This window comes from Paramisgurnus dabryanus, chromosome 20 (genome assembly GCF_030506205.2).
Source record: "Paramisgurnus dabryanus chromosome 20, PD_genome_1.1, whole genome shotgun sequence".
Lineage (NCBI taxonomy): Eukaryota > Metazoa > Chordata > Actinopteri > Cypriniformes > Cobitidae > Paramisgurnus > Paramisgurnus dabryanus.
In genome coordinates, this window is record NC_133356.1 from 14,413,694 (window position 1) to 14,440,013 (window position 26,320).

At 35.3% G+C, this 26,320-nt stretch overlaps 3 protein-coding genes across 6 annotated transcripts; all 3 read right to left on the minus strand.

Annotated features, from left to right (window-relative positions):
• Window positions 1–705: 705 nt before the first annotated feature.
• Window positions 706–3,791, minus strand: rps24 (ribosomal protein S24). Of its 2 annotated transcripts, XM_065296579.1 has the most exons (6): window positions 3,706–3,791; window positions 2,904–2,969; window positions 2,596–2,805; window positions 2,364–2,477; window positions 1,245–1,273; window positions 706–783 (listed from the first exon to the last, which is right to left on the minus strand). In XM_065296579.1, the coding sequence occupies exons 1-5, from the start codon at window positions 3,706–3,708 to the stop codon at window positions 1,268–1,270; spliced, it is 399 nt and encodes a 132-aa protein (XP_065152651.1). In that variant the 5' UTR covers window positions 3,709–3,791; the 3' UTR covers window positions 706–783; window positions 1,245–1,267. The 2 variants fall into 2 exon arrangements, with proteins under 2 accessions (XP_065152651.1, XP_065152652.1); XM_065296580.1 differs by lacking the exon at window positions 1,245–1,273.
• A 755-nt stretch (window positions 3,792–4,546) lies between these two features.
• On the minus strand, window positions 4,547–7,426 carry qrfpra (pyroglutamylated RFamide peptide receptor a). The gene is made up of 6 exons (XM_065296578.1): window positions 6,929–7,426; window positions 6,017–6,175; window positions 5,799–5,860; window positions 5,274–5,509; window positions 5,048–5,145; window positions 4,547–4,964 (listed from the first exon to the last, which is right to left on the minus strand). Exons 1-6 carry the CDS (start codon window positions 7,266–7,268, stop codon window positions 4,645–4,647), a joined length of 1,215 nt encoding a protein of 404 aa, XP_065152650.1. The 5' UTR covers window positions 7,269–7,426; the 3' UTR covers window positions 4,547–4,644.
• Window positions 7,427–12,409: 4,983 nt separating this feature from the next.
• Window positions 12,410–26,261, minus strand: pald1b (phosphatase domain containing paladin 1b). Of its 3 annotated transcripts, none has more exons than XM_065296583.2 (20): window positions 26,041–26,261; window positions 24,134–24,319; window positions 22,463–22,565; window positions 22,114–22,293; window positions 21,480–21,644; window positions 21,162–21,322; window positions 20,980–21,055; window positions 19,744–19,895; window positions 19,499–19,607; window positions 18,535–18,639; window positions 18,359–18,454; window positions 18,134–18,268; window positions 17,502–17,618; window positions 17,209–17,388; window positions 16,469–16,666; window positions 16,246–16,386; window positions 16,086–16,157; window positions 13,985–14,125; window positions 13,520–13,675; window positions 12,410–12,654 (listed from the first exon to the last, which is right to left on the minus strand). In XM_065296583.2, exons 2-20 carry the CDS (start codon window positions 24,304–24,306, stop codon window positions 12,505–12,507), a joined length of 2,610 nt encoding a protein of 869 aa, XP_065152655.1. In that variant the 5' UTR covers window positions 24,307–24,319; window positions 26,041–26,261; the 3' UTR covers window positions 12,410–12,504. The 3 variants fall into 3 exon arrangements, with proteins under 3 accessions (XP_065152655.1, XP_065152654.1, XP_065152653.1); XM_065296582.1 differs by lacking the exon at window positions 26,041–26,261 and adding an exon at window positions 24,637–25,083 and having other exon boundaries at window positions 19,499–19,592; XM_065296581.1 differs by lacking the exon at window positions 26,041–26,261 and adding an exon at window positions 24,637–25,082.
• Window positions 26,262–26,320: the final 59 nt, after the last annotated feature.

Here is a 26,320-nt window from a genome sequence, read left to right on the forward strand (position 1 = left end):
CGTTTAGCTAGAACCAGTGTTTTCATCCTCATCCTACAACCAAAACCCAACATCTCGCGAGATTTGGCAGTATCTATATCCCATCTAGCCAGAACCGGGTTACTGTGATACATAGGAGCCTAAAGACATCGTTTGCACCAGACAGGTTTTTGAGTTAGACCTTGAACAGATCAGTTGCATATTTGCCAATTAATTTCATTGGCACAAAAAAGTCTGTTTATGCATGCACGAGCATCAAACTGCAAGATGTGCAGCATGAGTACTATACACTTAAATAAAAACACTCATTCTATTGCATATTTATGATGCGTGAACAATAAATATTTGGTTAATTCTTGAACTAAACTGATAGGAGAATGTGTGGCACAATTCAGGTTGTTTATTTACATTTAGCAGAAGCTCTTATCCAAAGCATTTATAGCGTGCTAAAACTACATTTACCATAATTAAGTCCAAACCAACATGTTAAAGTTAATTTTCTTTCCCTGTGCACATAAAGTTAAAGCTACAAGAGAAAAACTATTTAAATTTGTTATGTAAATAATACTCTGCAATGCTTCAATGTCCTGCTATTTTTAGTCTTTATATTGCAGCTACAACATGTAAAGTATATTATATTTAGCATTTGTATAAATCACAGGGGTGCTCTTTTCTGACATTTTAGTTAAACCATAAAAATAAGTTGTTTATTAAAAGAGACAGTAATTTGTTTTTTCTAAAGAATTTATTTGTTGACAATGTACAAGAACATTTTCAGGATGATGGTCTTCCCTGAAGGTCTTACTGTAAAAGAAAAGAAAACATACATTGTGAGAACTGCATTTTACATCAGAGCACTATCAAACTATTATACACAAACAAACTAGGAAATCCAAACATCTCTATATCAATGCTCATTTCATTGATCATTCGGTATGACAGTGAACGGCTTGTTTTGAATATTTCAGTTCGGACTCACACTTGCAGACATGCATTCTAGTGTATCTCAAATGAGTGAATGCTGACCACACACAGCATGCTACGAATTAGTGGTTTATAATGGTTAAATAATAAGTTGTAGATAGTTTATACTGGAACAACACAAGTTCCACCCAAGAGTATAAAGCTGATATTTCATCCAAGTTAGAAACACAGGTTTAAAAATATCTGCAAGTGAGGTGAAGCATTCGAATTCAACATGCAAGCACTCCAAGTAACCGGTAAAAGTGGATCACATCAGCACACCATGCCGATTTCCACTCTACCTTCTCCTGAAACCTCATTTCTCTCACTTCTGTAAACATCCAGGGGAGGCAGAAGAGGGCAAGAGATTGAAAACAAATGAGATCTTTGAATATTTCAATAACTAGAATTGCTCCCTAAAAGACAGAATTACATGAACTGGATCCCATACAATTTATGGGACAGTTGAATGACTATACTTTTCAGTAAAGCAACTACATTAAATCTTCCTCTATTAGATTACTATACCACCCTTCACTATTAGTATACCACACAACAGAGGAGGGCAAACCACAGGCTGGCAGGACACTTTAAATCTTAACCACGAGGCAGTTTTGAAATGTATTAAATTCAACCACATTTTAGTTTTTGGAGGATGTCAAAAACTGCAAATTTGATGCAATTCAAACAAAACCCAATAGATGGCGCTCGCCTGCAATGCTTGCTTGACATGAAGAAAGAAAAATGAGAGTGACAAAAAGAAAATTGGCCTCTGTCTGAATATTACATGTAATGAAAAAATAGACAGGAAATAAGCAAATTTAGTATCTGACACAATGCCCTGTCTGATCTGCCCAAAAATAATGCCATTTAAACAGACCAAAATCTACTTTGAAAAGATGGTACGATGAACCAGAATTTACTGCACGTATACATGTAGCACAGTACTCACTGTGCAATGCCTCCATTTGTCATGCACACAGTGTGGCATCCTTATTGAATATAAAAAAAACTTGCCATGGTCCTCCAGTCAAAAAGTTTGCCCACCTCTGCCATTCAAGCACACCACTTACTATTTGTAAGATTAAAGTGAGGAACCTAATAAATTACTTCCAACCAAACCATATATGTAGTACACCACAACATAATGGTCAATTGTATTAGACATCAACACTGCTGCTAGATATGTGGAGTTAACTTTGATCACTCCAGACTCTCCTTCAACAGCAGTTAGTCTACTTCTGAAATAATTTACCTTCTACAATCCAGATGTACATTTGATAAAAAGGAAAGATGACAAGTTACATAAAAACTTGGCATTGTGCAACACAAAGACCATGATGGGCAAACAAAATAACATTGGGGCAAACTACAAATGAGAATTTAAATGTGTGCAGAAATTAAGGTGTAACAAACATTACCTTCTTGCCAGCAGCACCAACAGAGGCTTTCTTGGTTCCTCTAACTTTCTTCATTCTGTTCTTGCGTTCTTTGCGCTGTTTTCTGGATGTCTTTTTCTTCTCATAAAGACCATGCTGAGAAAACAACAAATGATGTCAAATTAAGGCACTGATAACTTGACTACTAGTCAATGACAAAAGTTTCAGGTGATTCTCCAACCCTTCAGCATCAAAGCATCAGTCAGTGGCTTACCCTTTGCAGCCTGTATTTGGGCTCATTTTTCTTGGCGAAGTCCAACGAGTCGTAAACCATGGCGAAACCTGTCGTCTTGCCACCACCAAACTGAGTTTTGAAGCCGAAGACGAACACCACATCTGGGGTGGTTTTGTACATTTTTGCAAGCTTTTCCCTGATCTCTGTCTTTGGGACTGTTGCTTTACCCGGATGCAGAACATCGACAACCTTAAAAACAAAAACAAAATGAGCAAATGCATACAAAACTGGGAGAACACATTAAATCTTAAACTAACTTAAATCAGCCATTACTGCGGTCCACTTACCATTTGCTTCCTCTGAAGCAGTCGGTTTGTCATAAACTTTCGGGTCCTGACAGTGACTGTGTCATTCTGCAAAGACAGACATGTGTAAAATATGTGTTAGATTTCAGTAACAAGAGATGATCAGTTCTGCTCCAATATATTCATCATTCAGAAGAAACTACATTCAATCTTAACCAAAACACATTTAAATCGGTGTAAACGAAACTTTGGGGTTTAAGGTGCTAAAAAAAGACAGGCAGGTAAATTAAGAGGTAAGCTGCAGCTCAACTGTGCAAGCTGGCTTTTCAAATGATGGTGCTACGATGGACAAGAGTAATTTTTTTTAATATACTGAACTATAGAGTAGAAATGAAAAAGCAAATGTTTTTAGCATTTATCAGGTAAAGTCACACAAACACAAAATTTTGTACAGATGTGGACAAAACGTTATGCTAGGCGAGTTAGCAATTTAGCTGTATTAGCTTCAAAGACACAAAACCAAGAGTTCGGATTTCTGCAGTGGCCTTCTATTTGTTTATATCAGTCCTTTATCGTGTACGGGGATATAAACAGATCTATACTGTTCATTTTTTCAACTTTTCAGCCACTGCGTGACAGTAGCACGATGTTATGAACCGAGACACCTTCGTTTCACGGACCACCATAAATATAAAGTTATAGCCATGTCTGTTCTTTTCAATAAAACCATACGTTGATTGTAATATATCTATAGTGTGGTTTACGGTGATAACTGTAATATACAATTGCTGGATGGTGAAGATTAAATAAGATTTTCGGGTTGATTTTTTCACACTCCACTCACCATCTTGGCGTCGGCTCGCTCAGGGACGAGGAAAAGAAAGAAGGACCCGTAGGTGCCCGAAAATATGCCTGTGCGGTATTACAGTACATGAGATGGCGCCTGACCGAAATGCAAAATATATTAGTTTCTGTAACCCACGGAATTGTAAATAAATTTAAAAGTTTTATAAAGAAACATTATTAGTAATTAGTCATCAAAAACAATTAATTATTTTAAAACAAAATACTGATAATTAATAGTTCGAATGCCTAAGTGCTTCTAAATAATATCCTTCCTTGCTTTCTTCAAATAAAACAAATGTAATATATGATTTTAAAGATCATTGTACATATACTATTTACATATACTTGATACTTTTGTCAATATTGTCAAAACTTATCAGTAAAACAACAAAACCACCATGGATGTTTTACACAGCATGGTAAATGTTCTTCCGCTAGGTGTCAGTCTTGCACCGAATAGGATAATCTGAAAATGTGTTAATGTAAATATTTTAATTTTGTCCAGGTATTTTTAATACTTTATTTCATTACATTTCAAACATTGTCACTGTCACACTTGTCTCGTGTAGATCATTTTGCTGTCATTGAACAATGACATCAACCACTCAGACACAAACTACCAATGCAATGCATTTAAATGTAAAGTTTATTGAAAAACACTTCACTTTAGTTTCAATATTTGACATGACATTACTCAGTCAATATTAAAGAAATTAAGGTTATATTTTCACAAAATATTATTTACATTATGTAGGATGATGTAGAAAACAATAGGCATTAAATCACTAAAAATGACTTCAGAGTCAACAAATTGTGGATTTGCAGGCTTTTAATTATGCATCAATGACTTAACTATGGTCTTTGTATTTTGGAATGAGGTTGTTACATAGTTTTATCATTTTTTAATACATCTTGCATGCATCTTGGAAATTATCTCCTATTGAAAGGATAGAGTTTCCTGTGTGTTGGACTTTGCAGATGTGACATGGTCGACTATATGTATCCTGGGCAGCACAAAAATCTCTTCATTCTGTCTGGGAGATTTCGAAAAATTAACTTTTGATTTGTCCGTCACATCCACGCGATGATTGGACCTCCTAATGCAAAACGAAATGGTGGACTTGCAGTTCTTTTGAAAGTTTTCGTTCATGAAAGCATAGATAATAGGATTGTTGAACGAATTTGAAAACCCTATGGCCTGTGTGACAGCAATAATCATATTGACTGTGATTTCATCATACTTTTTCCCCAGATAACCTGCATGAAAGTAAAGCACATGTGAAAAAAGCCACACTTTTAGTCTGCAATGTGCCAAGATGTATTTTTGAACAATTTCTTACTGTGTTCAAACAGCATGTGCACTGTATGAAAAGGTGCCCAGCAGACAGTAAACAACACAACGATGGTGACCATCATCTTGATTGCTCGTCGCTTCTTCCTGTTCCATAAGAAGTGTTCAGTAATCAGTATTAGTGATATATAAGATAAATAATTATTGTCAGCTATAATGCATGCTGAAAAATGTACAGACTGGAAATTAATAACCACTGGTTCATTAATAGTTACCTGGATATTTTGCCGACCTCCCTGTGGTTCATGGTATTTACCACTGAGGAATCCCCAATTTGTTTGCAAATCCAGAGCTTAATGGCTATTCTGGTGTAAATTAGTAGCATTGCAGCAAGGGGTAGGAGGAAAAGGAACACTAGAATGAATGTAGCATAATGCTTCCTGTGGGCATTTGAACTCCAGCGTTCCTGACAGCATACATGATGGACCTGATATAGGAAATCATATTTCACCTGTACACGAGGAACAGAACAAAGAGATTTTTTGATGAAAATGAAACTGGAACATATTAACTGGAATGTTTGAGGAATATGCATGAATAATCTAAAATGTTAAGCTTGTTATTTCTCTAGAATAGACCAGACATCTAAGAGTTTTCATCCTGTTGGATATGGAGGCTAAGTCAAACCCTGGGGAAAATTTCTGACATACTATATGGGTTATATGCCCACGGAAATCACTAAGAAAACTAATTGGTGTTCCCACTATGAAAGGGTCAAAATTGAATAATTTAATATGTACCTCCAATTGTTGCACAAACAGCATTGGGGACCCAACTGTCATGGCTGCAATCCAAACAACCCCTAAAATTGGTGAAAACATTATTGTTAGGATGCATCACACAAAGATACTAAAAAAAACTAATTGCAAGATGTGCATTATAAAATTTTGAATGAGATAAAAGTAAATCTGCTTATGAAAAATTCTTTAAAGAATAAAGATTCTCAAAAACATCAAACCCAGCATTCTGTATGCTCTTTGTGGTGTGCACTGTCTTTTAATTTTCAGAGGGTGCACAATCCCCTGGTATCTCTCCGCCGCGATACAGGTCATAGTCAGAATGCCAGTTACTATGGCAGTGGTCTGGACAAAAGGGACTGTTTTGCACACCAACACACCTAATAATACAACATAGTTATAACATAGAAAAAACATAGTTATAACCCAACAAAATCTGACATAAAATTTACTATACATTTACATATTATTTATCTAATGTGACTTACAGTGCATTCAATCTATACATTATACAGTATGTGTAGGCCCTATTCATAGGATCGAACCCACAACCTTTGCATTGCTGGCGGTAGTCTCTACCTCTTTAACTATAAAAACTTTACTTTTACTGTACTTTTCAATTTACTTGTGACAAGGTACTTGTGACACTGTTAGATAATAATGTATGGTGTGTAGTTGCATTTTTGGCACTTGGAGGGGAGAGGCTCTAAATATTTGTATGAAATATTTGTAAATTATATATTTTTTAATCCTAATTATTTATTTTTAGCAGACTTATTATCAAGACTAAGACACAATACGATTTATCCAAGCATGCTTTTTCAAACAAATATAGCCCTAATGTCTCTAACCTACCCCTAATCAAAGACTTATATATTTATTACTATAGATTACATTTGAGATTTATATGAAACGTTGGTTAAAGCCATAACCTCAACCCTAACCCAATCTTAACCATGCACCTTCAGATTGTTTTAAAAAAAAAATGATATACAGTATTTAGGACTTTATAACCTATAGGTCTTTGTATACTTTTCTACACTGAAATAAAGTAGGCTACTTTAATCAAATAAAACATACATTTAAAAAACGTTAATAATAAAAGTTATTTAAAAGCATTAGGTGGGACTTACCGCCAAACCATTCAGAGGAAATATTCTGCAGCAATGTGAATGGGATGCAGAAGAAAGATATGAGGAGGTCGCTGACGGCGAGAGAGCAGATGAAAATATTTGTTGCAGTCTGGATCCCTCGCTTTCTTAACACAATATAGACAACCAGACTGTTCCCAACGAGAGCCAGGAGAAAAATCACCGTGTACACAATTATAAATATAGTTTTGGCGCTGGACGGTAACTCGGGGATGTAAACCAGTGGCTGAATCTTGTACGTTTTAATAAACTCTTGACGAGTAAGGTTGTACAACTGCAATAGTTGCTCCAATACTTCAGGAGTTATCTCCGTATCATCCATGTGTAACCGTTATCCTTAAAATATTCCGACGGAAATCAAAGTTTTGCGAGATTGAGCCTGAAAAGTCCGTTATGCTTGACGCTCTGTGACTCTTTCACGCGTGCAGCATCTCCCCTGACACCTACAATTTCATTAAATGCATCGGCTGTGAGTGACTCAAAACCTAGTGAGCTGCCTCACTGGACAGTATGTTGGGCGTCATACTCCCAGCCAAGGAACGCGCACGATGCCAAAAAAAGGTGAACTTAGATACATTTGAGCCACTTTTGACACTGATGTGACTATCCAAATGTCCCGATCCTACCTGAATTGGCCCTACAACGCTTTATGCGGCTTTCACATAGGATGCGGTGTGCGCTGCGCTCGCCGCTGGGTTCGGCGCAGCCAAGCGATTGTGCTCTGATGGCCAGACCAAAGTAGGCGGGGTTTTCAATAAATTACTACAGTGTTTATATTTGCGTTAAATAGTCGACGAGGAATACAGAGAGATTGATGTTGCTCATCTCCATTTCACGTAACTTTAAGCATACCTACAACAAGCTGCTTGACTTAAACCACACCTAACATGTCAACTTGAATTGCTTACGTGTTTCCATGACACGGCTTTCCTTCCGATGTCTCTGTAGGAGCATAAACTTGTATTATAAAGCTCTGAGAATCCCGAGTATAAGCTTTCGTCCATTTTGCTTGTTTGGATGCCCCATTTCTATTGGCCGCGCGGGTAATCGTCACAGAGCGCAGCGCAAAAGTTAAACTATTTTGAACTTTGACCGCGGCGTGATTTGCTCGGCGCAACAAAAAACCGCCCTCGCGCGGCGCAAGCCATTGAAATGAATGGGTTTCATAGCGCAGCGCAGCGCACACCGCTTCCTATGTGAAAGACCCATTAGGCATTGAGACGCAGCAATGAAAGGAGATCGATGTTAAATTAATTTACAGCTGAATTGATAACAATTATTGATAACCACGATTTGGGAGATTTTAAGAAATAACGTTTATTTAGAAATAAAAATATATTTCTCACATAAATAATAATAATAAAAATTCTTATTGATTTAAAGGGAACATTTCATAAAAATATCTGACTTCTTCCATGTTTAAATGTTATAATTGGATCTCCAGTGCTTCTATAAACGTAAAAAATGTGAAAAGAATTAACACAGTAACTTTGTACAAATTTGTTTTGGTAAACCATTCTCTGTAAGCATGTGAAAAAAAGTCATTAAAATTTGGCTCCACCTGTGATGTCAGAAGGGGATAATACCGCCCCTTAATCTGCACTATCCAACCACAGCAATGCCATTTAGTGCAGAGATCAGCTCATTTGCATTTAAAAGGACACACCCAAAAACAGCACATTATTGCTCGCAGCTACAAAGTGACAATTTTAATGTGTTATAATAAATTATCTATATTGTACTTTGAGCTAAAACTTCACATATGTAATCTGGAGACACCAAAGATTTATTTGACATCTTAAATAAATTCTTGTGAAATGTCCCCTTTAAAACGTAGAACCTCCCTTATTCTCACCAATTTTATTGGAAATGTTAATGAAATCTCTTATCAGTTTACTTTCTACAAGGCTACAAAGTTGACTTCCTCACCTAGGGTCGGTATGGCGTGTGGTACTCGGTCAGTGTTCATTAAACAGATCCTTGCCCAAGAACCGGTCCAGATCATTAGATTTTCAACTCATTTGGCCCAAGTTACAAGCAGAAATCTCTGGAAGGCATATGAAGCTGAAAACACACAATGGTGGTCCATAATGAGCTTCAAAACCTGTTTGATCTGCTGTTCAAAGAAGTATGTTAGATTATATGTACATGGTTAATGTGTTCATGTGATGATGTCTATTAAACAAGAGGCATATTACATGGACGCACTATACCGAAATAATAGATGACATACTCTTAAAGACATTTCATAAGTATCAAAACCCATTATTTTCCTGATCTCAATGCCTCTTGTTTCATAAATGAAATAAATTGTTTAGTGCATGTGGGGCAGTGGATTTTCCCATATACTTACATTAGATTGTACGAGGAGAATAAATGCACAGGAAAATGTTTTTATGTAAATATGACCCTGCCTGTGAAAAAAAAACTAAAAACAAATATGTGTTATCTTGTTTTTTTTTGGGGGGGGGGGGGTAACGACGTTGCAAACGTTAAATATTGAGGTTGTATGATTTGTTTGCTGAAAAGGGTGCTCTTTTTGTGATAAACTTTGTGGCACAAAATATATCAACAGAAAACCAATTTGTGATTTTAAACAAATGGCCAGCGGGTAGATTGGACTTCATCATATTCAAGCAATTTACTACAGCAGAGTTTGGAGACATTTTCAAAAAATTATATTGTAAAATATAACAAGGTAATTGCTATTCTTGAGATATAATGAGCAACTTACCTCGGGCAACTTTTCTATTTTATAACAAACTGGCACTTATGGGAAAACACTAGAAACTTAAGGGAGTGCTCTGTTCTCCAAGGATAATAGAAAGGATTATATTGCTTGTAGTTGCAAGATGGCTAACCCTCAATAGAGCTACAAAAAGTGAAATCATGAAACAAATCATGAAATCACAATCTAGAATGTTTATAAATGAGGCAATGCTCGGATTCATTTAATTTGCTGTATAACAGTGCATTTGTACATGAATTAATGGTGCTATTGTGTTCTGATGAACCTTTGAGATCAAAATGCCCATATGGGCTGCGATTCAGAAGAGCTTTTCATTGTTTAACATGGATGAAGATCTACAGTCTGCTGTATAATCATCAGCATGATAAAATTAAACCATATAAAAGAAAAAGCTGTTTAATTAGTAGATTAGAGATGGGTGAATACACACAAAAATGATTCATGACACAATTTTTACCATTAGCTTCAATCTTCAAAAAGAACTGCAGCTCAAAGTAACAGAAATTCTCAGACAAAAGTGAAAGTCTTCATCACAGTCTAGTTTTGTTTTGCCATCATTATCCTTAATTCCTGGAATATTCTGGAATCTGAGATACATAATAAAGTCTCTTATCTTAGCCTGCCCTCATGGACAGATTGAATATGCAACAATATTTTTTGGCTTATTATATGTATATGCAGTGTATACTGAGTAAAAGTGAATACGTTCTTTTTCTTCCATATTCTATTTTACTGGATTGTTTATCTGAAATAGGAAAAAAAACAAGTAGACACAAGCAACGCATTTGCATAAGGGGTCTTAAATTGACTTTTGAGTAGTACAATGGCAATGCACAAGCTCTCAAACATAAATATGCCTGATGGATTTATTCTAGGAGCACTATGAAAACTGCACTATGCAATTATATGTAGTCTGCAAATAAACAGTATAGAAAATGTGAAATATACAGCACTGATGCTTGTACTAGGCTACTGTCATGAAGAAATAGGAAGAACTCCAACAAACATAACATGTCTAACACCAACCATGTTCTTGGTGCCAATTATGACAAACCTGTCAATAAAGGTTAAATGTATATGAAACATGATATATAAACATATATAGCCACAATATGCCACCCGACTCATTAAAAGTGTCGTTTTGAAACAGTGAAACGCCTCCATAGAATTTTTCAGGAAATTAATTCCACATCAACTTATACTGGCTGACAACCAAATCTAAAAATGCATATGGCTGATGTAAGATGAAGCTAAGACTGTAGGATATTGTTTGTGCAGTACAATTTAGGGAATACCAGCAGAAGTAAAAAATAAACAATATAGAAAAAGTAACCATAGAAATGTTAAAAATAACTTTTTGTCATAATAGAATTCAATTCACATTTATTTGCCTATATAGCACTTGCAAAGCAGCTTTACAAAAGTAAAAATTAAAATATCATAGATCAGTTTTAAGTCCAAAGCTGGCTTCATCTGAAGTCCTTGCAAGGGCTGGTGTCATCTTTCCATATGTCTTGGGTCATTTGATGGAGACTGAACTGGCGTTATCGCTACACTGTAAATAAAAATGCTGCAGTGCTGCTTGCAAGTTTAATCAAATTGGTTATGAAAGTCAACTGAACCTACTTTGACTATATGTAGTTGACATAACTTATAAACAAGATAAAATTATTTAGATATTTAAGTTAAAGTAAAACAAAAATTTAATTTTTTTTACAGTGTAGTTACCTTGGGATGACCATGCCGAGGTGAAACAGAAAAGCCAGTAAAGAATAAGCTTGGCTGCTTACATTTTTGTTCTTGCAACCTAGCTAGGCTACGACATAGGGGTGAGTGAGTAGCAATATTTTGTAATAAATACGGAATTTAATTGTTAACCAGTGTTAAAATCTGGGTTATATGAGCAAACTTCTGTGACCTGGTAAGACCTCTAGCATCTACATTTTGCACTTATTTGTGCCAGTTTATTCAGGATGCAGGACAACTGCCCAGCAGAGCATTACAGTAATTACAAAAATTGAAGTTGAGGTTTGATTTTTGACTTCAGGCTTGGCTGAAAACCATCAGCCTCAGTAGGATGTGCTAAAATATTCCCTACAAAGATGAGATGAGCGCTCTAAACATCAAAGGAATATTGCAGGATGTTGCAAATGATGAGATATGTAAGGTACAGTTTTTCAAAGCACATATGACTCTACTGAGTGCAGCAAGAGTAATTCCTATCTGATCTATTCTCTTTTGATTTCTATAAAATATGTAGTTGACCAGGTCATTATGTATCAATCATATAAAAACACACTAAAGGTCATGTTTTAGTTTAGCTTTGGAAAACAAAAATTATCTTGTTTTGCATTCAGTGTATTTCTAATCTGAATTGTACATTTCTTACATTGGCTCTGTTGGACAATAATTTTGTTATAAGAATTGCATATATGCTACAGCTATTTTTCATATAAATGCACCCCCAAACATATCAACACCCACTGAATATATGACCCGGGTATGTTGAAAGACATTTATATCATGCCAGTTTATTACCCGATCCACAGGATTGAACAGCAATCTCTTCTTTAAACTCATACTTGCATTAAACTCACACTAAATTTATTTTAGAGAATTGTTTTTGTGGCCAGGTGTAATAGATTATGCTGACCAAAAGCCATTAAATCAAGACATAATGGCTCATGAAAAGAGTAAAAACAAATTAAGACAACTTTGTTTAAAAGTTTAATGAGTTCTGAAAACGAGTATTATAAAAGGTTGTAATGAAATAAGATTCAGCATGTAGTGAGCTTGGCCTTGTGTCTTTCTAAATAAGTTTCCCTCTCATAGGAATTGACTGGATGCTGTGTGGGAGCCAGCGGAAACGCAGTCTGGCCATCAGAGAGTCTTCAGGGTTCTCAAACTCAGAAAAGCCCAGATGGTCGAGGATGGAATAGATGCCAGCTCTGGCTGCCACCTGCGACATTGAAAGAAAATAACCCATATAGATGTTTAGTGGAAGATTTCTAAATATATGCTAAAAAAGGGGTTTACTTTCATAAAGTTTATAAATGGTTTGGTGCACAAAAGATGTTTTATGGACTCAACAGAAGTTCCAGCAACATTGAAGTTTAAAAAAAAAGGGACTTCGCCAACTGAGTCTATAGCTGGATTTTTGTCTTTGTATATCTGAGGATAGAGGCATGTGGTGGGCAGAGAAACACCTGGAGCAGAGGGAGCAATGTTTGTGCTATTAAACTGCTAAAAATGTTGAACATGAAAATTACATTTTCATTCACACTCTATAACCATTGTTCCCTTGTGCAAGCCACACAACACCCCCAGATGCTCTCTGTTTACAATGTTTAGTATATAAGTTGTTTTGGATTTAATGTTTTTTATTTGAAAGCTAGAACACTTGATGTCACAGTTGAGTTTTCCCATTGTATTCCAGGTCCTCAAACTAAAACTAAACATCATGGCTGGATTGACAAAATGCCTGAATGAGACTGAACATGTTTTCAACCATAAACATGTTGACAGAGAACACTTTGCCATTTATGTTTCGTGTGACTTATGTTTAGTTGTAGCACTGTTTAAGAGTAGGGACACAACAAACCAATGCCAACAATGTAGCTATGAGGTCGGCTCAAAGTTGCCCTGACACAAGCATGTGGCAGTAGCTGGTATTATTCATTACTCATGATACAAACATAAAATGCATTGCTTGCTTACCAGTTTATCCCTTTTAAGTTCAAAAGTGTACTTTTTGAAAAGGTACTGCCCCGACAACTTTTGTACCTTTTTTTCTGAGAGTCTGATCAATATTGTGAGGACACTACCTGGTGCATCCATTGGCTAAAGGATCTCCTCCAGGAGTCGTTCTTCTCCAGATGGAGGTAGCAGTTGAACAAGATGAGATAAATGTAGCGCTCGAGATACTGCAGGCTTTTTAACCGCAAGCATTGGGCATCAGCCTCTGATTTAGCCGTCCTAATCTGAGGGGATTGAAAAACCAGTAAACATTGTTATTCCTTTTGTTATCCCTCTACTTATATTTAGCTACACAATCTGATTTTATTATCTCTATTACGTTTGGTGCAGATAGTGGTGGATGACATTTTATTTTATTTTACTTAATAAACTATATGTTCCAAGATTCAAACTACTTAGGTCAAGAAATATTCAGCTCATGCTTATATTGGGGGGCTATGCTCCCTAAGCCTTTGATCAGCAGTATTTTTTGTTGTCCTTTATTAAAGAAGTGCTCTATATCAAGGACTTCAGAAGGGTGATTTTCTCTCTACCTGTCTGTAAGTGGATATGATGATTTCCCGTAAATGGTAATGCATGGGGGTCATTGTCTCACTGACAATATCCAGAGCAGTGTCCACTTCTCTCTTTACACAATGACCATCAGGTAAGAGCCTCACGACCTGCATCACAACCTGAACACATGTTTGCACATATACACATAAACAGTACTGTAGATAAACATGGCTCGGGTCAAGTGTAAACTTTGTATTTTGTGTGTTTGTCTGATTTTCATTATATATATAGTGTCATATACATATTATATTAAATTCTGCCAACAAACTGGTATTTCTAAATGGCCTGAGGCCGAGATTGAATGGATTTGAAGCAAAAGTATTTGATAAACGTACAATACATGCCAAAAGTATTTGGTTAGTATAATTTTTGATAGGAGTGGCGTTTAGCTGATTTTGTTTATTTTTCTGTATTTGTAAATACTGTGATGCCAAATGCCAAAAATAAAAACTTTCTACTTTAGACTGGGTTATTAAACTCAATAATGGGTTATTACACTGTAAAAAAATGAGATCATATCAACATATGAAGAGTTTGGTTCCAAAACTCAGTGAACCCATTTTGACTAATTTCCGTAAAAACGTGTTTCTATACCAAGAAAGTGACAAGATGAAAACCAATATTTTCTGTTACAAACTTTCACATAGCATCTTTAGGTTATAATAACATAAAAAATTCAAATCCATAATTTGATTTTCAAAGATTTATTATAAATACTGATTTTTTTTTCTCACAAAATGCAGTAAAAAAAAATGTTTCTTTTTCAAAATATCTATTGAATCAATATATAAATGTGCATTCATCTTTGCCATGTTATATTCATTTAGATGACTAGTGGTATACACTGATTAAAAAAATAAACATTAATGGCATTAATCAAAACACTTAATTTTCATATTAAGAACACTGTCATTGCTGCTGTCATCCTTGGAACGTTGTCGCTAAACTTTTTTGACAGCGTTCAGCAGTAAAATGTTTTGGTCTTGCTCGATTTTCATTGACTTCGCGTAAAATAATGGAAAGTTATTCACATGATCCCCTGGAGTCAATGTGTGAGCATAACAGAAGCTTGATGCTGTTGTGTGAGAACAAGCAATAGCCGGCAGTATATCAATGCCATCAAAAGTATTATTTTATTTTTGTTTGTTTGTTGATTACGAAATACAATGTAGATGAGGAAAACTAGGATTCTGTGTGTATTCAAAGCACCGCCATTGTTGTTTACAATGCATGGAATGATGCGCTGTGATTTGTTCAGCTGATTTATTGCTTTCTGCAGAAAAAGGAGTGGCGTTTGTCACAGTTTGGAAAAAAATGGAGAAAAGATGACAGAAGAACATGGCGGATATCTGATTTTGCGTAAAATTAAGAATTTCCTTTTAATACTGACCAGATGATTTTGGTGGTAACTAATTTTTAAATGGTGTTTATCGTATTTTGGAACCAAACTCTTCATATATTTTTATGTTACTTTAACTTAACAAATTATGTTAAAGGTGACATAGAATGATTGAACAGGGTATTTTTCCTTGTTCTGTGATGTGACATGTAGACAAAAATTTTTTGTTTGGGTCTGTAATGCTTTAGAAGCTCCCTAAAAACCTCAATCAGATATCTGTATTAAGGTGGGGGATTTTGACCAAGTGGTTTTGCACCTATTTGGCTCCCCCTACTGGCTTAACTTGCAATATCATTACTGATTGGCTGACTTTGCTGCCACTCTAAAAATGTAGCCAATTATTTTAAAGTGGAGGGGCAGTTAGATGCCTGTGATGTCATAAGCATCAGTTTTTCAGATTGGGCCGTTTTCTGGCTGACATTTCTAAAAGAGGAATTTCTATGAGACTGAGATGTTTAGCATGTCTAGCACTTTTTGTATGTTTGTGAATGTGGGTAGACTACCATTATTCAACAAAGACAAGGTAAAAATGGTTTTTCCTTCTCTGTCCCCTTTAAACAATTTCAACTTGTTTTTTTCTAAATTTGTCATCTAATCATCAGTCAAAACTTAAAAAAGTAGGTTAAATTAACTTGTTGTTTTTAACAGTAATTAGATTAATGTATTGACATGAACTGTACCTCAAACTCTCCCTTGGTGTACTTGGCATCTGGAACACTTACAATCTCATCGTCTCTGCACTCTGGAAAGCCCTGAAGAAACAAAGTCATGTCATGGTTTATGAGCTCAGTATTGTTCTGGCTCTTCTCCTTTAACAGCTAAAAGCTGAAAATGGCTCACATTAATGTGCCACAGGGTGAGTGTGGCAATAACCATGGCTGCAGTAGTTCGGTCTTTCCCATCAAGGCAGTTGAAGACGAAAGCACAGCAGGGATCATCAGCCAGACTGCTTTTCATGGCCTCCAACAACTGGTCAAACACCTGCAAAAGAGTGACGTCATTCGAAATAAAAAGGTAGGTTTAGCTCTGCCACATGCTAGGGTAAACTTTCACATTAACTTGCCTCTTCTTTAGGTGCACAATATTCAGATAGAGGAATCCGGTGGTAGGTGAGACCAGGATGGATTTTTTTCTGATCATTAAAGAGCTCCTCTATAGTGTGACAAGTCTTCAGCATCCTCATCTGTTTGTCCTGCTCTGTAATGACCTCCAGCCATTTCTCAGACTGTAGGATGTTGTCTTTCACTGCCAGCTCTAGTTCCTGTTTCAAAGACCCTGGTTTAACTATTTTAATATTGCGACAAGGTATGTAACCTTGTGTCCCTCTAATACTTAAATAAAATATGTCTTAAAAATGCACATTTTATGGTTAATATGTATATGTGAGCAAAGCAGCAGCATTGGTTGCATACCCAATTTCTAGGTTGCAAAATATTATACACTAAGTATTTTTTTAATAACGGCCATAAATTGTTAAACGTTTAGACTGCGTGATTAAGAATTATTACAAACCTCATTTACATGTGAATGCACATTAAATTAATCTACACTGAACAAAACTCAGAGCCCGAAGGCTTGCTGTAAACTGCTTAAATCATCTGTATTCAGTCAGACTTACTGAATAGAAAGTGCTGTGTGTGGGCAGAAAAAATATGCACTGCTTACGTTTGCTGAATGAAACAGAACTAATACCGTGTTAGATTTGTTAAATACTAAATTCATATCTAGTCCTGAATAGATAAGTGAAGGCCATAATGTTTGGATATGATGCAATAGATACACAAATGATCAAGTCCAGTACACCTGAAGCTGCCCTGGGTGTTGAACCCACACTGGAATGGTCTGCTCCAAATAGCCGGGTTCTCTCGGCGTGAACGTTTGTCCATTTTCCTCCAACACAAGCTCCTCTTGTAAATTTATCCAGAGAATTCCAGAATGTCTTCGTTTTTGGTCCGTCAGGTAGGACACCACAGAAGACAGAGCCTGAATAGATACGAACAAGATTTGATTAGTTCCTATCAGACATCGCAGACAGCCAGGGTTTAGAAGATTGCGCTGCACATATCCAGCTAATAAATGCCTCAAAATGTGTTTACCTCTGAGCTTGGCTGGCCCATTCCATACAGAGCCATTTTTGAAACACGTCTGAAATTTGCCACTTTCATGTCCTTGGATGTACTGAGCAGATCTGTTACTAAAAATTCACTGGATACCTTCAAAGAAATTGAAGTTACAGTATGTTCATCCCTATATTTGTACATGTAGTGTGTAAACCTATAGTTTAGAAGAATCTGCAAACTTACAAAGTAAGCCTTTGATAAGTTTTATAATTCAACCTATATGGTGTTTTTATACAGTGGGGAAAATAAGTATTTGACACATTAGCATTTTTATCAGTAAGGGGATTTGTAAGTGGGCTATTGACACAAAATTTTCACCAGATGCAGCCATCAAGCCATATATTGAATTCATACAAAGAAATCAGAACATTTAAGTATAAGTTGAGTCATAATAAATAAATAATTCACTTTATTATGACTCAACTTGTATACTTAAATGTTCTTGTATACTTGACACATATATTTTCCCCGCTCTATACTGCAATATCAGCTCTGCTTAAAACCAGCAATTGTCTGTGACATTTTTAACAATGTGGTCTAACTTATTTATTCTCTATTATCCTAATTTATAAATTATTTATCCTATGTCTTTGCACTAAATCCCTCACCAGAACTCTGATCCCATCAGTTATAAGGTCGGCTGGTGCAGAGATTTCAGTGTTATTTACAGAGGTCAGCAATCTGTAGATCCAAGCATTCATATGCATCCAATGACTGAAGCTCTGGGAAAATGCCTGTGGATACTAATATGATGGAAAGAAGACACTCAATATATATTTTTTTAAATAATGACATACACTTAGAGTATAATTGATTTCATGGCTGTTCCATACCTGATCATGAAGGTATGCATTGAAAACGAGCAGGTACAGGTAACGCTCAAGACTCTGCAGTGTTTTCTGCAGTAAATACTCTTTTGTACTGCTCCCCTTTAAACAACAACATAAACTATTGATAAATCATTTTAGTTTATTTTAATACAAATGTGTAAATAATCAATGGGATTTACCTGAATCTGGTGATCTACCCCAATGTCTTCCAGCTTTAGTTTGCTTTCAAACACAGCATCTTTAATGTTCTGCATCTCCGAACACATGGCAATCGCATCCTCAACCTATATATATTAATATAAAGTACCAGTCAAAAGTTGGAAAACTTACTCATTCTTTATTTATATTTTTTTACATAGAATAATTGTAAACTTAGCAAATGATAGAATGTATGTAAACACAAATTTGTTGAATTTGCATTTGTCACGATTTGGAAAAAAGATGACAAAATAACATGGCGGATTTTTGCGTAAAATTAAGAATTAACTTTATAATACAGACCAGATACAATACTGATTTTGATGGTAACTTTTTTTTAATGGTGTTTATTGCATTATGGAACCAAACTCTTCATATATTTTTATGTTACTTTAACTTAACAAATTACGTAATGTAAATTACGTAATTTTAAAAAAAAAATGTAAAAATGAATTAAGAATCATTTAAGTAATTTTTTATCTTGCCCTAACTTATTTCAACTTTATTTTATAAGTTACAGCAACCAATCACTAGTCAAGATAAAAAATAAGTTGAAATCACTTGTAAATCCAAGTTGATTATACTTAAAAATCTAAGTGCAATTTTTTTTTACAGTGTATAGGAATAATGTTGCTTTTAAAACAATATTGAAGGAGTTCATGTGTATTCTGGCCTCTTTTTGGCTGCTTTTTCTTTAACATACAGTCTAAATCATTTCAAAAATTATTTTAACAAAAATGGTTTGGTAATGAAAGAAATAATATGTGTTTGTTAAACTTTACCGATACTGCACATATACAACATTTAGGTTACATAAAATTGTTAATTCACATATGCCTATATTAATTTTCTTTTTGATAAATACTTAATGTTCCTAATACGGTGTGCTTTTTATACATTAATTATTAGTTGTACGCTGTTTAAATAAAAACTATTAACACTAACCTCATCCAGGACCTGCTGACCTTTGGGTAGGCGACTGATTAGCAACTGAATCACTTGGAAATTCAATTTGTGTCCACTGTTCACTTCCTCATGACTGTGAGAGAGAGTGCTTAAGAAATAGCATAAATTAAAAGGATAAATGGCCTCAAAGAAACAAAGCCGTGTCTAAATAATGAATAAATGAATGCTTTTCTTTTGAAAGATAAACATGATTTGCACTGTGTATTGTACTGTACTGTAGGTACCTGGGGGTTTGTGATGCCCCCTGCAGGTGATGCAAGACTAAGGCGCCCAGGATTAAACCAAGATCAGTACGTCCCACTCCCACTTGGCAGCTGAACAGCAGTGCAGGCAGAGGTCTTGAACTATCCCGCATCACAGAGAGGTTATGGGTCTCCTGTGTATGGGAGAGGGGTAGGCGGCATCACAAATGTAGGAAAAGCTTTTGTAAGAACACCCCAACTGTGCTTGTATTTCAAATTGCTCCATAAAATTAACATATATAAACATGTCAAAATGCAAAAAGGGGTACATACGGGGTAGTTTTAGGTGTAAAGGATGTTTTTAATTACATATCATTAATTAGTACGTCAATTATAACAATAGAAGTACCAATATGTGTATGTGTGGGTGTTTGCCCATTGGCCTTGGAAAAAAGACACTGTTAGCAATCCAGGAAAATTAGATTTACAAGGTCTGTCTATATCCAGCATTCTCTCAGATAGTAATAATAAACATTTCTGTTTACATTTTTGTAACCTCACAGAAAAACAACCATCCTGGATTTATGATCCTGTGTCAATCAAACTGCAAAACACAAATAATATTTTGATAAAAAGGAATAAGGTTTGAAAAAGGTGAACTCAAGATGGAAAAGATGATGAAACTGGATTTAAAAAGTCTAAAAATACCTTGCAATTTCTTGATCATAAGCAGACACCTAAAGACATTTTCCATGGTCTTATGTTAACATTTATAACTTCTTGTCTGGGTTCATTTGCTTTTCAAAGATTGATGTTCGTGGTGACAATGAAATATAAATAAGATGACGAGCGCTCGGTCAAACATTCTAGGTTCTTGAGATGAAGTATTGCTTCAGTGACATAAATCATCACATTTAAACAAGAGTTCACATGAAGATATTGAAATTAAAAATGTACAGGAGACCAGGACAAGTCTATACACTGTACTCCAGTGAATATTTCTCAGGACAGGTTTACTTTTTTCTTCAAAAATCTTTCTGAATGACTATCCATGTGACCACTGTGTTACTTGTTTACCCAACAAAATATAATGATATCGGACATTTAGTTTAAAAGACACAAAATCAACATACAAAACAGCTGCTAGATAAAAACACATTTAATAGGACTTTTAACTCAGATCTGTGTACAGAGATACTGTATACCCCTTGTGACAACTTCCCCTAAAAACAACAAGGCCTGGTCTCCCTTGAAATTTTCATATAATGTAGGTCTTACCCTGAGTATATTAACAAAGGCATCAAATGTCTCCTCCATTGGTGCCCCTTCAATGGGGAGTGGTAGCCTGTAATATCTAAATCAAGAATCAAGAATTCATAATATACAATACGATACAACACATTATAACAGAACAGAAAATTTAGTTTATATATTGTTTTCAAATATACAAGCAAAATTACCTGTCCAACACTTGACTGAAAAGTGGTCTTTTGTAGACCTCTTCAGTGACGTGAATGTCCTCCTCTGACAGAATCTGAACACGCCGAGGTTTGTCTACGAAGTGCTCAATGTCATCATAGACATAGATCATATTTTCACTCAGTTTGGCCAAGTCACACAACTGGAGAAAAGACATTACACATATTGAAGAATTAAAAACTGACATGGAACAGATGTTGTGACCCCTGTCTACACTTTGCCTTAAAAGGATGGCAGGCAATCCCCCTGATAAAACTCATCATGAGCCCAAGCCAGGCTATAACAGCTCTTTAACTGACCTCTTTCCGGATGGAGAGCTCCATTTGTTCTGCACTTAGCCCTTTGTCCAGGTCATGCAGGTTCTCATGGAGATTCTCTCTTTTTCTGGGAGTGTATGGAATGAAGTCCTCATCTATATGAAAGAAGACCACTGGTTCCTCCCTAACGCAGATGAAAATGACCTCCTGTTCACATATTTTGTGGGATTAAAAGTTATTGCTCATTATTGTTAGGTCTGTTTACATAAAACTAAACACTGTTTTTTTTTATTTCATTTCAGAGCTATTTCTGATGAAAGCACCATATTTTTACTAATTCACCAAGGAACCCAGTGTTGTAGTCGAGCTAGGTGTGAACTGGGACTCGACACTCAATCTCTTGTCTTGGTCTTGACTCACTCAAGTTGGACTTGACTACAACACTAGATGCTAGTAACTTTTTGTTGCATATCAATCTTCTTATACTGTATAAGGAACTATGTTTTCTGGGATAAAATTATTACAACAAGTGTAAACAGTTGTAAAAAAAATTCTAATATAAAAAACACTGTAATAATAAGCACTTGCGTCATTAATATTTCTGTTATCAATATTATGTTATGTGATAACCATTTTAGAAAATCAAAAAGCCACTTATGATCAAGTTCAAACAGACCTCATAGTTCTCAATCTGCAATCTCTGGAGGACCTGTTTGAAACCGCTCAGGCTGGGTTGGCCCATTCCGAAAAGTGGGTAACTTCCCTTCACTTTGCGGAAGTTTGGGGCCCCATAGCTTTTTGTAGTATTTAAGACATCGGCTCTATCGTATACATCCTGTACCATAAAAAACTCCCCCTGGAAAATAAAAGAGCAAAAAACTGTTTTTTATAATTTTCACTTCATCGTGAATGACAAGAACTTGCCATGCATTTATTTACATTTCCATCTCTTTAATTCATTTCTTTATCTTGAGTCCTTTTAAATTAATTAAATAATTTGTTTAAATCTCGGTTTAAAAACTTACCAGCACTAGGTAGTGCTCAGGGAGCATGTCAGATATTCTCCCAAGTGAGTAATTGGCAGAATGGATCTTGTCATGAATCTGAAACTCTTCCTTGCAGTTATTTCTGTATAGAGATAAAACTTCATTAAAATCTCACAGCTTTTAATAAATGTCAAATAAGAAGGCCCTCTCAAAGTCAAGGTGAAGGGGTTGATAAATCTGCACTGCAAAAAAATCATTACAATAAACATAAAAATTAAGCATTAAGAATAACTAAATTTTGGTAATAATTTAATAATGTATTCTTAATAAAGGACAAATCTATTTCCCAATTCCTTATGAAAATTAAGCTTAAAGGGGACATAAAATGAAAATCTGACTTTTTCCATGTTTAAGTGCTATAATTGGGTCCCCAGTGCTTCTATCAACCTAAAAAATAGGAAAAAGATCTACCCAGTAACTTAGTTTGGTAAACAATTCTGTGCAAGCATGTAAAAAATTGCTCATTGAAATTTGGCTCCTCTTGTGATGTCAGAAGGGGATAATACCACCTCTTAATCGGCACTATCCAAATTTTCCTCAAGAGTTCCCCCACAAAAAATATTGTGACCATAATTATTTAATTATAACACTAACAAAGATTAATAATCAAAAAAGTGTCAAATTTGTGAATTTGTATAATGATTTGACAAATGTTACATAAGTCGCTTATTACCTCTGTATTTTTTTCACAAGAATAACTTACAGCTTCAATTCAGTATACAAAAAGTTTTCTAATCACCCTCCCACCCCTTTTCAACGCCCCAATAGACAGAAAACGTATATGGAAATTATGACAAGACCTTGAAATGCATTAAAGGAAAGGGACATTTTTTTTATAAAAATAAAATAATTATAAACATAATGTGTTACAGTTAATAATTGACATTTTCACATCGGCATTTCCAATTGATGTAAAATCAATATTATATATATATATTTAACAAATTTGCCCCAAATCTTGTCAAACATTGATGATTTTCTTTTCAAATTTAACATAATTTTTTCAACAGGAACATAAGATGACAATTCTTTAAGCCATACAGTATGTATTTTTTTTCTTTGTTTTCAAACGGTTGCTTTCTTTCCTGCTTTATACTTATTGTATTTGTGTCATCCAAGATTGTTTGATATTGTATCATATTCTTGTTTTATACTTGCAATAAATAAATTAATAAACCCTTATAAACAAAATCTGCACTATCCAACCACCGAACCACAGCACTGCCAATTAGTGCAGAGATCAGCTCATTTGCATTTAAAAGGACACACAAAAAAGCGTCACATTTTTGCTCACACCTACAAAGTGGAAGTTTTAACATGTTATAATAAATTATCTGTGGGGTATTTTGAGTTAAAATTTCACATATGTACTCTGGGGACACTAAAGATTTATTTGACATCTTAAAAAAGTCTTGTGAAATGTCCCCTTTAAATCAATGACCATAAAACATCAAGTCCTAATAGTCCTGACATCTTATGAAACTTTGTGAATAAATCTTTAACCTTAAACAAACTTTTGTGTTTAATAATATTTTACTGAAAATAAAGATTTGCTCACTGCAGTTTAATTAAATAGTAGCACACACAAGTTGTGATTTTCTGTACAGAGTTTTAAAAAGCAAAAGTTTTAAAAAGCATCATGTTGCTTACGTGATGATAACAGGGGCCACCTTGTTTGTGATGATGGACTTGGCTTTGCTGTTGTGAATGTTCAGTGACTGTAGTGAGCGTCTGTACTCTGCCATGCCGTTACCTTGGAAATCAGCCTGTTGTGTAGATGCAAGTGGAGCAGCCTGTGATGTTGCACTGGCACTCGTACCCATAATCTGCACAGAGCTGTGATGGATTTATATTGTGATTAATAGCAAATCGCTAGACATGTTAGTCATTTTACATTGGGTTATTTCAGTCCTGATGTAAAGATACAGATGTGCTTTATACTGAGCGGTGAGACCACAAAGATTCAATTTCCTCCTCCTAAAACACCAACACATGTAACTAAATCTGGTGTTAAACAAATTAAGGAAGTCCTGCATTTAAATACATGTTCCATATACCAAAAAGCCAGACAATCAATCAAATTTATCTTAAAATTACACATGCACATCATCTTAGTCATTCCACTTTATTTGACCATTAAACGAATTGCTTACTGTCCCATGTCTGTGCCGCGTGTGCTCACATCCTTGGGCTTTTGCATCTCAGTTTCAGAAAGATGTTCAGCGTGCTTTATCGGTTAATCCTTACAAAACAAACGTACTGTCCTGTTGCCAGCAGAATCCATAAAACATAAAAAAGAAGCCCTTTGTTTCAACTTAACACAATTCTGTGCCACCAAAGTTATCTTTTTTGCTGTCTCGCTCAATGCCTCTCTGGTTCTCTACTTACAGTGACAGGATAACAGTCCCAACCCTTGAGGGGGCCAAAGAGAACTATAGTACATCTGGCAACCAGACGGCAATGTGGGCGGCTCCAGACATTCACAGGGACAACCCATGCAAAGTACTCTTAAGCAATGACAGAGACATTACAGAACACCGAACATGGGAGGAAAAGAAACCACAAGACCAAACATTACTAAAGCCTTTGCATCTACTGAAATCCACCTTAAGAGTTTGATGCCACAGAGTCATTAAAGAGATGATGAGATTGTGCAGTTGAAATATCCAATCCTGTTTTTTTTTTCGTTTCATAAATCATCAACTTTTTGCCAGACTGAAAAATATATGATAGGTCTGTAAATGTCATTATGATATTCTTGTCCTGTGTTTATATAACTGCCTGGCCAATTGAAAGTTTGGTATACTGAGACGCTGGCACCAGGACCAATGCTTTCCCATTCAGGGACTTGATTTAAATTCCAGTTGAGTCCGAGTATCACGGTCCTAGAACAAAAACAACAACAACAAAAATCTCCAAATATGGATGGGAAAGGACCCGGGATGCATCCTTACAAAGCTACACAAATCAGTGCACGTATATTGAGCTTGCAGCTATTCTGGAGTGATTGACATGTCCTTATTCACACTGATAAATGAACTTAAAAAACTAGACAGTCAGCAGTACAGTGAATGCCCTAACACAAGTAATCTAATGTGTATACAGCAAAGGGCTGACAAACCTTTTGTGACCCAATTGACTGCCCCCCTCTAAGATTTTTTGCCAACCGAGGGACCCTAATGCAATGTATTTACATTTGTTTAAATATAGATGTGCGGTCTTTACAATCAAATCTCTTTAAATTGTGATATAAAGATGCATATAGCATAATGACTTAAATATTAAATACTTAAATATATATGTTTAAGAACATCAACAACATAATTTACAGATATGTCTATTTGTCGGTAAAATAAATAAATACACAAATAAATACATAAATAAATAAAACTCTCTAAGCTAAGTTTTACAGGACCCACATGTCCTGCCATGTGTAAATAAATTCTCGCGTTGTAAAAATGAGATATTTCACAGAATGATAGAAAGACTAACTTTGATAAAAAAAATCACAATAGCGAATGAAGTCAAGGTAAAATATTATTCAACAGTTTTCTCACCTGGCTCCTAAAGACACCTTTCAGGAGTTTCGTGTTGAGTTGTAAGAAAAAGTTAAATGTTCACTCATATTGAGTCCTGTCAGTAAATGCAATGCAGTCAATTGTAAATCCATCTGACATGGACAAGCTTACAGCAGCGCGAGCAAAATATGTTTAAAACAGGGAGGATGGTAGGCGGAGATTGAGTTAATTCACCAATTTACAATAAGTTCACATTCATCTACTTTCCCTTCCACGTTTACTATTGACAAATACTTTCAGTATAAAATAGCTGAAAGGC